Genomic DNA, 13,064 nt, shown 5'->3' on the forward strand with positions numbered 1-13,064 from the left:
AACATCAGTTGATTATGCCCTTTTCCAAATTCATCTGCAGGCCTGGAAAATTTAAATCAATCAGTATAGATGAAGATAAAAATAGCTTATGCTGGCCAGGCACGGTGGCTTACCCCTGTAATCCCAGCACTTTGGGAGGCCGAGGCAGGCGGATCACAAGGTCAGGAGTTTGAGACCAGCCTGCCCAATATGGTAAAACCCTGTCTCTACTAAAAATACAAAAAAAAATTAGCCAAGCGTGGTGGCAGATGCCTGTAGTCCCAGCTACTTGGGAGGATGAGGTAGGAGAATCGCTTTAACCCAGGAGGTGGAGGTTGTGGTGAGCTCCAGCCACTGCTGTATGTGGTGAGCACCACCACTGCATGTGGTGATTATGCCACTGCACTCCAGCCTGGGCAACAGAGCGAGACTCCGTCTTAAAAAAAAAAAAAAAAAAAAAGCTTATGCTTTACCTCATTAACCTTGTCATTTGGAACAATGACACTGACTTTTTTCTGGAAAACATACCTATCTCTTTGCTTTCAGCTGTGTATTTCAACACTCAGCTTGAATCTAGAGATAGATGGATCTGTCATCAAACATGTTATACCACCAACTTTTTCCTTTTATTAAACAAACTCATGGTTGCCAAACAAGACAGTAATCTGACTTTTCAGAGGCAGGGAGTTTTTATTTTTGGCCTCTGTAATGGAATTTCACCAAGTTTTTAAAGGTATTAACTTTATTAACCTGTAACATTCATCATTTTAAAGGAGTATATAAAAACTGTCAAAAGGGGTCAGAAACAAGGTTTGCAATGCTCATAATCATCTTCAGCAGTGGCAACATTTAACTTTTTGAGTCAGTCTCAACAGACTGGCAATATAACTAACACAATACATAATGATAAGTGTTGTTCTTGATAAAAAACCAAATTATTTTTCTATTTACAATTTTTAGAAAAGGTTTAATGTAAAAATATTTTTCTTCTTTATATATTTCCCTGCCATGATAATGTTAAAACATATCAAGATCCTCCTCAAACTTTAAGGGTGAAAAGCATACCATTCCATTTTAGTTGAAATATTCCTTCACATAGCCAACACATTTTTTCAAGGCACTCTAGCTACTACAGGAAAAATGTTCCTCTTGCCTACTGATTATTTCCTCTCAAACTTATCTAAATTAAACATTGTTATAACTGTTTTTTTAAATTTAATTTTCCATGGTACAGTCCTCAAGTTATTTTTCTTTTATGTGGAGCTACTCCTTCAGTTTCAACTTGCTGAGCAGGCAAGCAACTGCTTTTGGTTTCCATGGAAACTGGATTCCTGTGGCTGCGTGCAGGCATTCTTGTTCCACCAATCTAAGAGATGAAGCAGAGAACAGAATAGCTTAATGTATCTACAACATACTTATATACAGTCAACTCTGTAGTATTTATACATGTATTAACCACCTTGCAAATGAGCTCTTGTATATTTTTCATCTCCAGCTAGCTGGCTGTTTCTAAACAAGTTTTAATCTGACACATTTTTAAGTACTAAACTTTCAAATAACCATCAGAGAAGTTGATAGATCTGAGTAGATGGGGAGAAAAGTGAATGGGGAAACTATTCTCTGTGTTAAATTTATTAGAGGTTGAAAAGATAAATTAGAAATCAAGGGAATGACAGGCCTTATGTGTGATGTGTTTGAAATAATTAAACTGAAGGACAAGAAAAAGGAAGAAGTGAGTAATAGGGAGGGAGGGAAAGGAAATACAAGGTCAGAGGTGGTAAACAGGGAGAAGAAATTACATTGACAAACATGTAATTTTGGGAAGATAAGTGAAGAAAATGAGGAAAGAGATGAAGATTAAGAAAGAGGGAAGTAAAAAAAAAAAAGAGTAAAAGTGTAAGGAAGTTTCAAGACAACAACCCAAGTAGCAGGGAAATCCTGAAGGGCTGAAAGAGGAGAGCAAGAAAGAAATAAGAAAAGGGGAAGAAAAACTGGAAGGGGGAATACAGAGAATGGGCAAAGGGGAAGAGGGGGATTAGAGTGGGGGAAGGAACTTTGCTGTGGTTCTACCTTCAAGTCTACCCTTCCTTACCCTCACTTTCTAGCTCACACAGTCAAAGAGAGGTGGTATATTTTTTTTTTCTTTTGAGACAGAGTCTCGCTCTGTCACCCAGGCTGGAGGACAGTTGGCGTGATCTCTGCTCACTGCAACCTCCACCTCCTGGGTTCAAGCGATTCTCCTGACTCAGACTCCCGAGCAGCTGGGATTACAGGTGTGTGTCACCACTCCTGGCTAACTTTTGTGTTCTTAGTAGAGATGGGGTTTCACTATGTTTAGGCTGGTCTGGAATTCCTGACCTCAAGTGATATGCCCGCCTCAGCCTCCCAAAGTGCTAGGATTATGGGCATGAGCCACCGCGCCCAGCCAAGGTGGTCTATTCTTAAGACACAATCCCTTGCTATGTAGTCATGTTAAAGATGTGATCTATAAAAAGAGTAATGGAGAAGGCCAATCTCACAGAGAAGGACCAAAGCTGTATAGCCTGAAACTATTTCCACAGAACCTGCCCATATCTGCCTTTATTTTCCCTGGCCACCTTGTTCTCTTCTATTTCTTCATATCCCGTCCAGTGAATTTCAGGCCTGGGACTGAAGGCTGATAGTGTAACTCCAAGCACTCTCTCTCATAATGCTAGCCCAACAGTAATACTATTGGCATTTGCTCAAGGGGTTACAGAATCACTGAAAAGGCTCAGACTCTGGCTTCCTTTATTTAATATCTACGGTCCTTTTACAAAGCATTTTTTTTGATTTACATTTACATGACCAGAAAGGACAAATTGAGTACAGATTTGTCTGTGTGAATCTGATGAACTTTTGTAATATACTGATTAGAAAAGTGCTGTGACTTTTGGATGATCTATACCACTCCTCATTCAGCTGGTATTTCCTATAAAGGTATACTGATCACACTAATTCTATCTGTTAAAATCTTTGAGAAAAGCAAGCATTTTGAAAACCTCCACTGCAAGATTGTATGTGCCTGAATGTGTAAAATAAATGTTTATTACAGAAGATGTAGAAAGAAAAAAGGGATAAGTGTGAAGCTGTTGCAAGAAGACTGGAAGCAGAAGTCAAAAGTAGCCCAGGAAGCAAATGGGACCCTTAAATACAATCTCTACTTGATGCAGTAGGGAGGCAGATGCAGGCTCTACTGGCATATCTCTCAGGGTTAGTACCAAAGGCATTATACAAGGATGAGATCAGAGTTCAAGCGGACTTGTGACTATGGGATCACATTAGAGGCAAAAACGTTTGAACAAATTTTTACACCATGAAAATATGCAGATGATTTATTTCATATAGGTCTTATTTCCCTGGTTTCCTGAAAGCTGTCATCTTACCATTGCTGCTAAAACTAGAATCCATATTTGCACTTAGATTGGTTGGTGCTAGAAGGCCCATTCCCATGGCCTAGCTAGGAGGTAGGGAAGAAGATGGGGTAATTCCTATCAAATACAGGGCTAGATTATGGGGAGGTGAGTAGATCACCAAAAACTTTCCACTGGCTTTCAAAAATATATCAAACCAACTATTAGTTATCTAATTGTCCACTGTACCTAATGCTGGGCTCTACAACAACCTGCGCCTGGATAATCTTGTTAAGTATTTGTTCCTGGACTGAATGCATGAAGCACACTCCATGATACACATGTAATTGAACTGTTGTAATTATGTGGCCAAATTGTGAACATATGGAATTTCTCCTTTTCCAAATACAGCCACATTTTGGTCAAAATGAACTACATATACAACAGTGGTCCCAAAAGATTATAATGGAGCTGAAAAGTTTCTATCATCCAGTGATGTCGCAGCTGTTACAACATAACAGTGCAATGTATTACCTTGTCTACGTTTAGATATCCAAATACCAGCGTATTACAACTGCATACAGTATTCAGTACAGCAACATGGTGTACAGGTCTGTAGACTACCTAACAGCAATAGGCTATACCATACGGCCTCAGTGTGTAGTAGACTACACCCTCTAGGTTTGTGTAAGTAAGCTTATGATATTTAAACAAAGACAAAATTGCCTAGTGCTGCATTTCTCAGAATGTATTCCTGTCGTTAAGTGATACATGACTACAAATTGTGTTATTGTACTAAAGCACATTTTAGACATTATTTTTTAAAAAAATCAAATCATTAAAGTATTTCCAAAGCATAAAGCATTCAACACTATTTTAGTGCCAATCTATATCAATAAGGAAAGTATATTACTCATTTTTTTAGAAACACCTTGCACACACATAATACATTTTTCCTTTCACTTAAAGTTGTTCAATTCCAAGGTATTAAACTGTTCATTTTCACTAAAAAGAATAAACCACCCCCACACAGAATTATATGTTATAGGTGAGAGACTATAATCAGTGTTTCTAAATTAAAAGGAAATCATTCTCCTAGAAAAACACAGATCCTTCGAAAATAGTTCTTCAATTATTTTTAAGTTACTTAAGAAAATTTTTCCTTAGGTTATAAAAGTCACTACTTCTAGTAAACTGGAAACAGACAACCAAAACTGAAGATAAAATAGCTTACAATGCTAACAAGTAACTTTCTCCATTCTTTCACTTGTCCCAACTTAACATTTATATTTTCTTGGCCAAAGCTAAGTAGGAATGCACAAGGAGTTCTCATTTCTAAAAGGATACTCCCAAACAGTAACTTAGGGTGGAGAACTGAAAGACATAAACAAACAACTCTGTTTACTTTAAATTATTTAAAAATCCTCAGTATTTGCATTCCAGCTGTTTCTCATAAGGATTTGAGGACATTTACAGATTAATTCAGTATAATACAGACAGTGAAAAGGAAGAATACACAAGAGATAGATGCTCTGGGGCAACCATAATGAGAAGATAATGACTCAGACAATAATTCTGACTCAAAGACTTTTGGCAGTAAGTAAGGAAAATATACTGGATTGCGTCCTGAACACATTCAGAATCATTTGTAGAGAGCAAAACTTTTCTCTTTCCTTTTCTTTTTTTGAGACAGAGTCTCGTTTTGTCCCCCAGGCTGGAGTGCAGTAGAGTGATCTTGGGTCACTGCAACCTGTGCCTCCCAGGTTCAAGCAATTCTCCTGCCTCAGCCTCTCCAGTAGCTGGAATTGATTACAGGTGTGCACCATGATGCCCAGCTAATTTTTGGTAGAGATGGGGTTTCACCATGTTGGTCAGGCTGGTCTCAAACTGCTGACCTCAAATGATCCACCCGCCTTGGCCTCCCAAAGTCCTGGGATTATAGGTGTGAGCCACCGCACCCAGCCGAGTGCAAAACTTTTCTAACAACTAAACTCAAATTGGAATTTCCTACACAATATACAGAATGAGTGACATAGCAGAGAATAACTCTAGCTATGGGTTTATAAGCTTCAGATAATATCATTCAACTGTTACTTTTGGCAAGGATTCTATAAAGAGAGTAATATTAATTGTAATTCTGTAAATATTGAGTTACATAATACCTACAAAGACACAATTTAGTCCTTAATACTTTAGTTATATTTTTAATTAGGCACTCTGTTCACAAACTACTATTACTTCTTTTTCCTCATCCTAATTAACAATGTTTAATTATATCATAATTTTATTACATGTACTCTTCTGCAAATTGCCTAAAATACTTAATGAAATGAAACCCAGTATATATAAATAAAAATTACAAAAAACCCCACAACTTTGCTTTTCATAGCAATATAAGGATTTAACTACGTGGATGCCTTACCCATACACCCACTGTGCAAGCTAAGAGAGTTTTCTTTAGCTGACTTATAAATCTTGCAAAAATAAAAAGTTCCACTATGACGAAGACTGGACTCACTATGGCATACAACTTTATCCTTCCTATGGATATAGCTTTTAGAATGGTGCTGTGATTAATATGACAATGAGAACATCAGGTTGAAATATGGTAAAGTCAGTGAAACAGACAAATAATAACCTAATGAACTTTTAATTTCAAAAAAGATCTTACCTTTTGTTGTGTTGTGGTATCCAGTGATTTAGGTGGAAAAGTACAAGGTATTCTTCCATGATGGATATGATATGGTAATAACAGGCTGGGATCTAATGGGACCCAGGGAACTGAGAGACTGGAAGGTACACCAGGAAGGCCGCAATGTGTTTTATACAAATTGTATGCTGTCCTAGTAACTTTTCCATCAGAGGCCTTATAAATCAGGAGTGAAGAATCTTCTGCTGCATGAGATAACAAGTAGGAACCCTCCTGCAAGCTAAATTCACACAATGAAACTCAACCCACTGGCGCACTGTGTCAATTTCAACATCACTTTCTTAATCATAATCTATCAGTAAAATTTAAAATTATGAGATCACACCACCTCTAAAAATACTTTTATGACAAAATAAGATTTAAGAAATCTTTAAAACTATTTTTATGCTTTTTAGGCAACTAATTTTAATTCTTATTCCAAAGTTCAGAACAGTTGATCATATTCTTTTTACTTTTATAGCAATTTGTAAGTTTTCATTTAATGGGAAACAAACATTGTGCCTAATTCTCTAATCCATAGATTAGATATTTATAGGTATCTATACTGAAAAGCATTCCTACAGCATTTTCATTAACACTGCAACTATTTTGTACCTAATAATAGATAGATGACTAGATACAAAAGTGAAGGTGATATGTTTGCTACACTGAGTAGTTTAAAATAAAGTGGAAGAAACAGTCAATGGAACAATCACAGTACAACATGAGGTGCTATGAGGATAATAGAAACAATAGCAGCTAGCAGGTATTAAATGTTTATTATGAGCTAACTACTGTATTATGGCTTCAAATATATTTTCTATTAGATCTTCCACAATAAACCTTCAAGGCATATTAATTTAGGGTGATAAATAAACAAATTAGAGATGCTAAGCAATTTGCCCAAAGTTCTGAGTATAGGCTTAGATATAAACCCAGGCATTTGAACTCCACAGGCCATACCCTTAATCACGATCCTCTACTGTAGCAATAACCAACTATGCTGAACATCAAATCCACATTTTTCCTTTCTCCTTAGAAAGTTTTAAATAATTCAATGTATCATCATAAAGAACTAAAGGGATATGAATAAATATATGGTGCTTTCTCGGGATTACACAGTCCTCTGGATCAAAGATGTTAAGGAGAACATCCGTTCTTTACAATCTATTATGAAAAAATAAAGATTTATCATACTTTAGCTATACAGATTTGCCTATAAACCTAGTAAGTTATATTTTCATCAATTTTTAACCTGAAAATCGGTGTTGACAATTGCTCTTATCCTCTGGAAATTTTTTTTCCCAATCATTTTTGTATTTCCATATAAAGAAATGAATAATTATTTGATAGTAGGAATACATAACATTTCAAAGATTGAGCTTTAATCAATGAAAATCATATATCTTAACTACCTCCACTAAAAATGGAGAAAGCTTTCATTTACAGAAGAATGTATTAATATTTAATTCATGGAGAATGAGAGATTCTCTAAAGAGGAGTATCTTACAAGTGCTGTACATGTCTAATGTACATAGATGAATATAAGCTATGGTAGGCGGAATAATGGCCTCCTAGAAATGTTTATGTTCCAAACCTGGAACCTATGAATATGTTACACGGCCAAAGGGAATTAAGGTAGCTGATGGAATTAAGGTTGCTTATCAACTGATTTTAAAATGGTCAAATTTTACTAATCACAAGAGCCCTTAAATACGGAAGAAGGAGGCAGAAGAGACTCAGAGGGAGATGCGACTTAACTTGGCTTTGTAACTTTGAAGATGGAGGAAGGGAGCTACAAGCCAAGGGATGCAGGTGGCCTCTAGAAGCTACAAAAGGCAGGACTAGATCCTTCCCAGAGCCTACAGAAAGGAATGTGGCTTTGCCAATGCCCTGATTTTAACTCAGTGAACCCTGTTAGACCTCTGACTTGAGAACTGTAAAATAATAAATTTGTGTTGTTTTATAATATTAATTTTGTGGTAATTTGTTACAGCCACAATATAAAGCTAATACACAAACTAAATAAAATATTGATAATAAAATTTCAAAAAACATCTGGCAAATTTCATGCATAAGCTTTGTATATAACATGAAGAACAGAATATATAAAATAAAAATCCTGTCACATAATCACAGAATATCAGAACTGAAAAGTACCTAGGAAGTTATTGCACTTGACACCATCATTTTACAAATAAGGAAAATGACATCAAGTTGGATAACAGAATTCTTCAGAACTAGAGCTTTGAGATTTTGACTGTAAGTTCAGATTCAAGTTTAACATTTGGTAAGGGCATAAGAGAAGGAATGCAAACATTCATATAACAAAACAGTTTGGCAAATCGTCAGGGGGAAAAATCCATATCCTAAGACTTGCCATGGATCTAAATGACTGTTCATTTAGCTCTATATTCTGTTTTTTTTTTTTTTTTTGAGAGGAAGTCTCACTCTGTTGCCCAGGCTGGAGTGCAATGGCACATCTCGGCTCTGCAATCTCTGCCTCCCGGGTTCAAGCGATTCTCCTGCCTCAGCCTCCTGAGTAGCTGGGATTACAGGTGCATGCCACAAAACCCACCTAATTTTTTTGTATTTTTAGTAGAGATGGGGTTTCACCATGTTGGCCAGGATGGTCTCCATCTCTTGACCTCATGATCCGCCTGCCTCGGCCTCCCAAAGTGCTGGGATTACAGGCGTGAGCCACTGCGCCCGGCCTCTATGTTCTTTTTTTTTTTTTTTATTTTTATCTTGAAAGTGAAAATAATGTAGCTATGGTGGGCTGAATGATGGTCCCCCACCATGATGTCCTTACGCTAATCACCAGAACCTGTGACTGTATTATATTTAATGGTTTTGCAGGTGTGATTACATTAAGGATTTTGAGATGAGGGGATTATCCCAAATTATGTGAGAAGGCCCAAAGTAATCACCAGGATCCTTATAAAAGGGAGGCAGAGGAAGATATTACCACAAAAGGGGAGAAGGCAATGTGATGTGGACGCAGAGATCCAAGTGACATGCCCTGAGAATGGAGGAAAGAGCCACAAGTCAAGGAAGACAGGTGGTCACTAGAAACTGACAAAGGTAAAGAAATGATTCTTTCCTTAGTCTCCAGAAAGGACCAGCCCTGCTGACACCTTGACTTTTACCCAGTGAAACTGATTTTGGATTTCTGAACTCCAGAAGTAAAAAGAGAATCAATCTGTTTTGTTTTAAGTCACCAAGTTAGTGGCAATGTGTTACATCTGCAATAGAAAAATAACATAATAATAGACTTACGGGAAAATGTAATTGCAAGCTCATTAAAGCCAGATACTAAATTATTTTATATTTTTACAATATAAATTTTTACATTTGACATAATAATTTTTGCATTTCTAGGTTATTTTGTCTCTATTCCTAACAGTACATTTTCAAAGTTTCTAAGAATTTTCATCTAAGAAAATCAGATGTATCAAAGCAAAATGCCTAAAAAATACTTACCTACTTAATTTCTTTAGAATGTGTTGGAGGATGTTAAATAAATTGGAAATCCTAATAAACAAAAGAAATTCATGTAAAATTAAACTGCAAAAAACTTACTTTTAGCAATTATAGCTCCTCAGGCAGAGAAATGCCCTCAATAACAACAATATAAACAGTGGATGAGATAATGTAATACAAAAAATACTGAAACTTATTTCTATTTGGATTAAATTATGATATTTACTTAATTTTTGGCATTTCCTTTTTTTTTTTTGAGACGGAGTCCTGCTCTGTTGCCCAGGCTGGAGTGAGTGCAGTGGCGCAATCTCTGCTTGCTGCAACCTCCACCTCCCGGATTCAAGTGATTCTCTTGCCTCAGCCTCTCAAATAGCTGGGACTACAGGCATGCGCCACCACACCTGGCTGATTTTTTTTTTGTATTTTTAGTAGAGACGGGGTTTCACCATGTTAGCCAGGCTGGTCTTGAATTCCTGACCTCAGGTGATCCACCCACCTCGGCCTCCCAAAGTGCTGGGATTACAGGCATGAGCCATGGCGTCGGGCCAATTTTTGCCATTTCATGATTTCCTTTCATTATCATAATGTACTTGGCTTTTTGTGAGTCAGAGCAGTTGTAAAGAGATCACTATTTTATGTTCAAATTATATACTTTAAAAAAAAAACGCTGGTCGGGTGCAGTGGCTCACGCCTGTAATCCCAGCACTCTGGGAGGCCGAGGCGGGCAGATCACGAGGTCAGGAGATCGAGACCATCCTGGCTAACACGGTGAAACCCCATCTCTACTAAAAATACGAAAAATTAGCCAGGAGTGGTGGCGGGTGCCTGTAGTCCCAGCTACTGGGGGGTCTCAGGCAGGAGAACGGCGTGAGCCCGGGAGGCGGAGCTTGCAGTGAGCTGAGATGGTGCTACTGCACTCCGGTCTGGCAACAGACCAAGAATCCGCCTCAAAAAACCAAAACCAAAACCAACAACAAACAAAATGCTAAGAGGTCTTTCGTAAAGCTAATATGCCGAAGAGTTTGTCTTTTAGAGATGGTGGTGAATTAGCTTCCAAAAAAATTGATAGGTACGTTAAACCTGTGATGACAGAGAAGCCACTCACTTGGGACGGGATAGCTAAAGGGAAATAAAACACAGGTATTTTTTTATTTTTATTTTTTTTGAGACAGAGTCTCGCTCTGTTGCCCAGGCTGGAGTGCAGTGGCACGATCTTGGCTCACTGCAAGCTCTGCCTCCTGGGTTCATGCCATTCTCCTGCCTCAGCCTCCAGAGTAGCTGGGACTACCAGTGCCCACCACCACGCCCAGCTAAGTTTTTGTATTTTTAGTAGAGATGGGGTTTCACCGTGTTAGCCAGGATGGTCTCATCTCCTGACCTCGTGATCCACCTGCCTCGGCATCCCAAAGTGCTGATATTACAGGCGTGAGCCAACATGCCTGGCTGAATACAGGTATTTTAAAAATTTCTTTAGTAGTTCTTCTAGATCTAAAGTCCGTCTGTCCATCCTTCCTTTCTTCCTTTTCTTCTCTTTCTTTCTCTCTCTCTCCCTCCTTCCCTCTCTTTATTTTTATTTTTTTGAGACGAGTCTTGCTCTTTTTGCCCGGGTTGGAGTGCAGGTTGGAGTGCAGTAGCGCGATCTCGGCTCACTGCAACCTTTGCCTCCTGGGTTCAAGTGATTCTCCTGCCTCAGCCACCCGAGTGGCTGGAATTACAGGTGCCCACCACCACACCTGACTAATTTTTGTATTTTTAGTAGAGATGGGGTTTCACCACGTTGGCCAGGCTGGTCTCGAACTCCTGACCTCAAGTGATCCGCCTGCCACAGCCTCCCAAAGTGCGGGGATTACAGGCATGAGCCACTGTGCCTGACCTCCTCCTTTCTTTTTTTAAAAAAATGTTTTTCATTGAGAAAAGCGAGGCAGGTGGAGAGTAGGGTATGGAAAAGCTTTTCTATTCACATATGTGAAAAAAAAGTTACTGTTCAAGAGAAGCAGTCCTTGTAACAGAAGCAGACATACTGAAGTAAAAGCAGAGAGTTCAAATTTGGATCTGGGACCCTTAAAAAACTATGTCAAGCCTGTGAAAGCTGGAACTATGCGGCTAGTAGAAGTCAGAACCATTTCTTATCCTAAGTAGGAATCAAACATATTAACTACCAAGGCTGCAACTAGCTTAGCCGTGTGCTCTAGGGCACACCACTCTAATATTTCCTCATATAAAAAATGGAGATCATACTACCACCAGCCTTTCCTAGGAAGTTGTGAGATGAAAATCGGATAATAATATTCATAAGTTATTTTGCTTTGCATTTAGACATTTAGAGTTCTGAGTACGATAAATTCATTTCAGTCACGTGTATAATGATGCTTGGTAGAAGGGCAAACTTTGAGAAGTTAGACTGTCAGAGTTTTTGACTGTACTATCCTTTCCCTTTCCTGTAATGGAGTAAAATGTTTGCTTCCCATGCACAGTGGCCACTTTGGCTCTAGCCTCCCTTAAGTAGAAAGGCTGGTGCCACTGGCATTATATTTAATTTGGAGATGGAGATAATATAAACAGATCACAAACTGGGTCTGGGCTCCATCAATGGATGAATGAATAAAATGTGATTATACACACACACACACACACACACACACACAGGAATATATTCAGCCATAAAAGAAATGAAATTCTGTTATTTGCATCGTGGATAGAACTGGAAGTCATTATGTTAAATAAACCAGGCACAGAAAGACAAATATTGCATGCTCTCAATCATATGTAGAAGCTAAAAAAGTGGATCTCATGGAGATACAGAATAGCGGTTACAAGAGGCTGGGAAGGAAATGGATGGGAGAAATGAGAAGCTGGTTAAGGGGTTAGACAGGAGGAATAACTTCTAGTATTCAATACCATAGTAGGGAAATTACAGTTCATAATAATTTACTGTATATGTCCAAATAGCTAGAAGGGAAGAATTATAATGTTCCTAACACAAAGATAAATGTTTGAGGTGAAGGATATTCCATTTATCTTGATTTGGTCATTACACATTGTATATGGGTATTAAAATATCACATGTAGGAGCTGGGTGTGGTGGCTCACACCTGTAATCTCAGCATTTGGGAGGCCGAGGTGGGTGGATCACGAGGTCAGGAGATGAGACCATCCTGGCTAACACAGTGAAACCCCATCTCTACTAAAAATACAAAAACTTAGCTGGGTGTGGTAGCGGGCGCCTGTAGTCCCAGCTACTCGGGAGGCCGAGGCAGGAGAATGGCATGAACCTGGGAGGCAGAACTTGCAGTGAGCCGAGATCGCGCCGCCGCACTCCAGCCTGGGCGACAGAGCGACACTCCGTCTCAAAAAACAAAACAAAACAAAAATCACATGTAGGGCCAGGCGCAGTGGCTCACGCCTGTAATCCCAGCACTTTGGGAGGCCAAGGCAGGCGGATCACCTGAGGTCGGGAGTTTGAGACCAGCTTAACCAATATGGAGAAACCCTGTCTCTATTAAAAATACAAAATTAGCCAGGCGTGGTGGCGCATGCCTGTA

General features: G+C 38.6%; 1 protein-coding gene across 8 annotated transcripts in view; it reads right to left on the bottom strand.

Moving 5' to 3' along the window:
• Window positions 1-649: 649 nt before the first annotated feature.
• The window catches only part of ICE2 (interactor of little elongation complex ELL subunit 2), a 56,091-nt gene continuing 43,676 nt past the window's right edge, over window positions 650-13,064 (bottom strand). For 6 of the 8 annotated variants that reach the window (XM_054451113.2, XM_054451111.2, XM_054451110.2 and 3 more), the window contains 3 exons: window positions 9,523-9,573; window positions 6,022-6,280; window positions 650-1,345 (listed from right to left, as the gene is read on the bottom strand). In XM_054451113.2, coding sequence (XP_054307088.1) covers window positions 1,217-1,345; window positions 6,022-6,280; window positions 9,523-9,573 — 439 coding nt within the window. In that variant the 3' untranslated portion in view covers window positions 650-1,216. Of the gene's footprint in view, window positions 1,346-4,584; window positions 4,725-6,021; window positions 6,281-6,302; window positions 7,207-9,522; window positions 9,574-13,064 lie in introns of those variants that run through there. The other 2 variants (XR_008494123.2, XM_063652675.1) reach the window with 2 other exon arrangements.

Source organism: Pongo pygmaeus, chromosome 16 (assembly GCF_028885625.2).
Source record: "Pongo pygmaeus isolate AG05252 chromosome 16, NHGRI_mPonPyg2-v2.0_pri, whole genome shotgun sequence".
In the NCBI taxonomy this organism is placed as follows: Eukaryota; Metazoa; Chordata; class Mammalia; order Primates; family Hominidae; genus Pongo; species Pongo pygmaeus.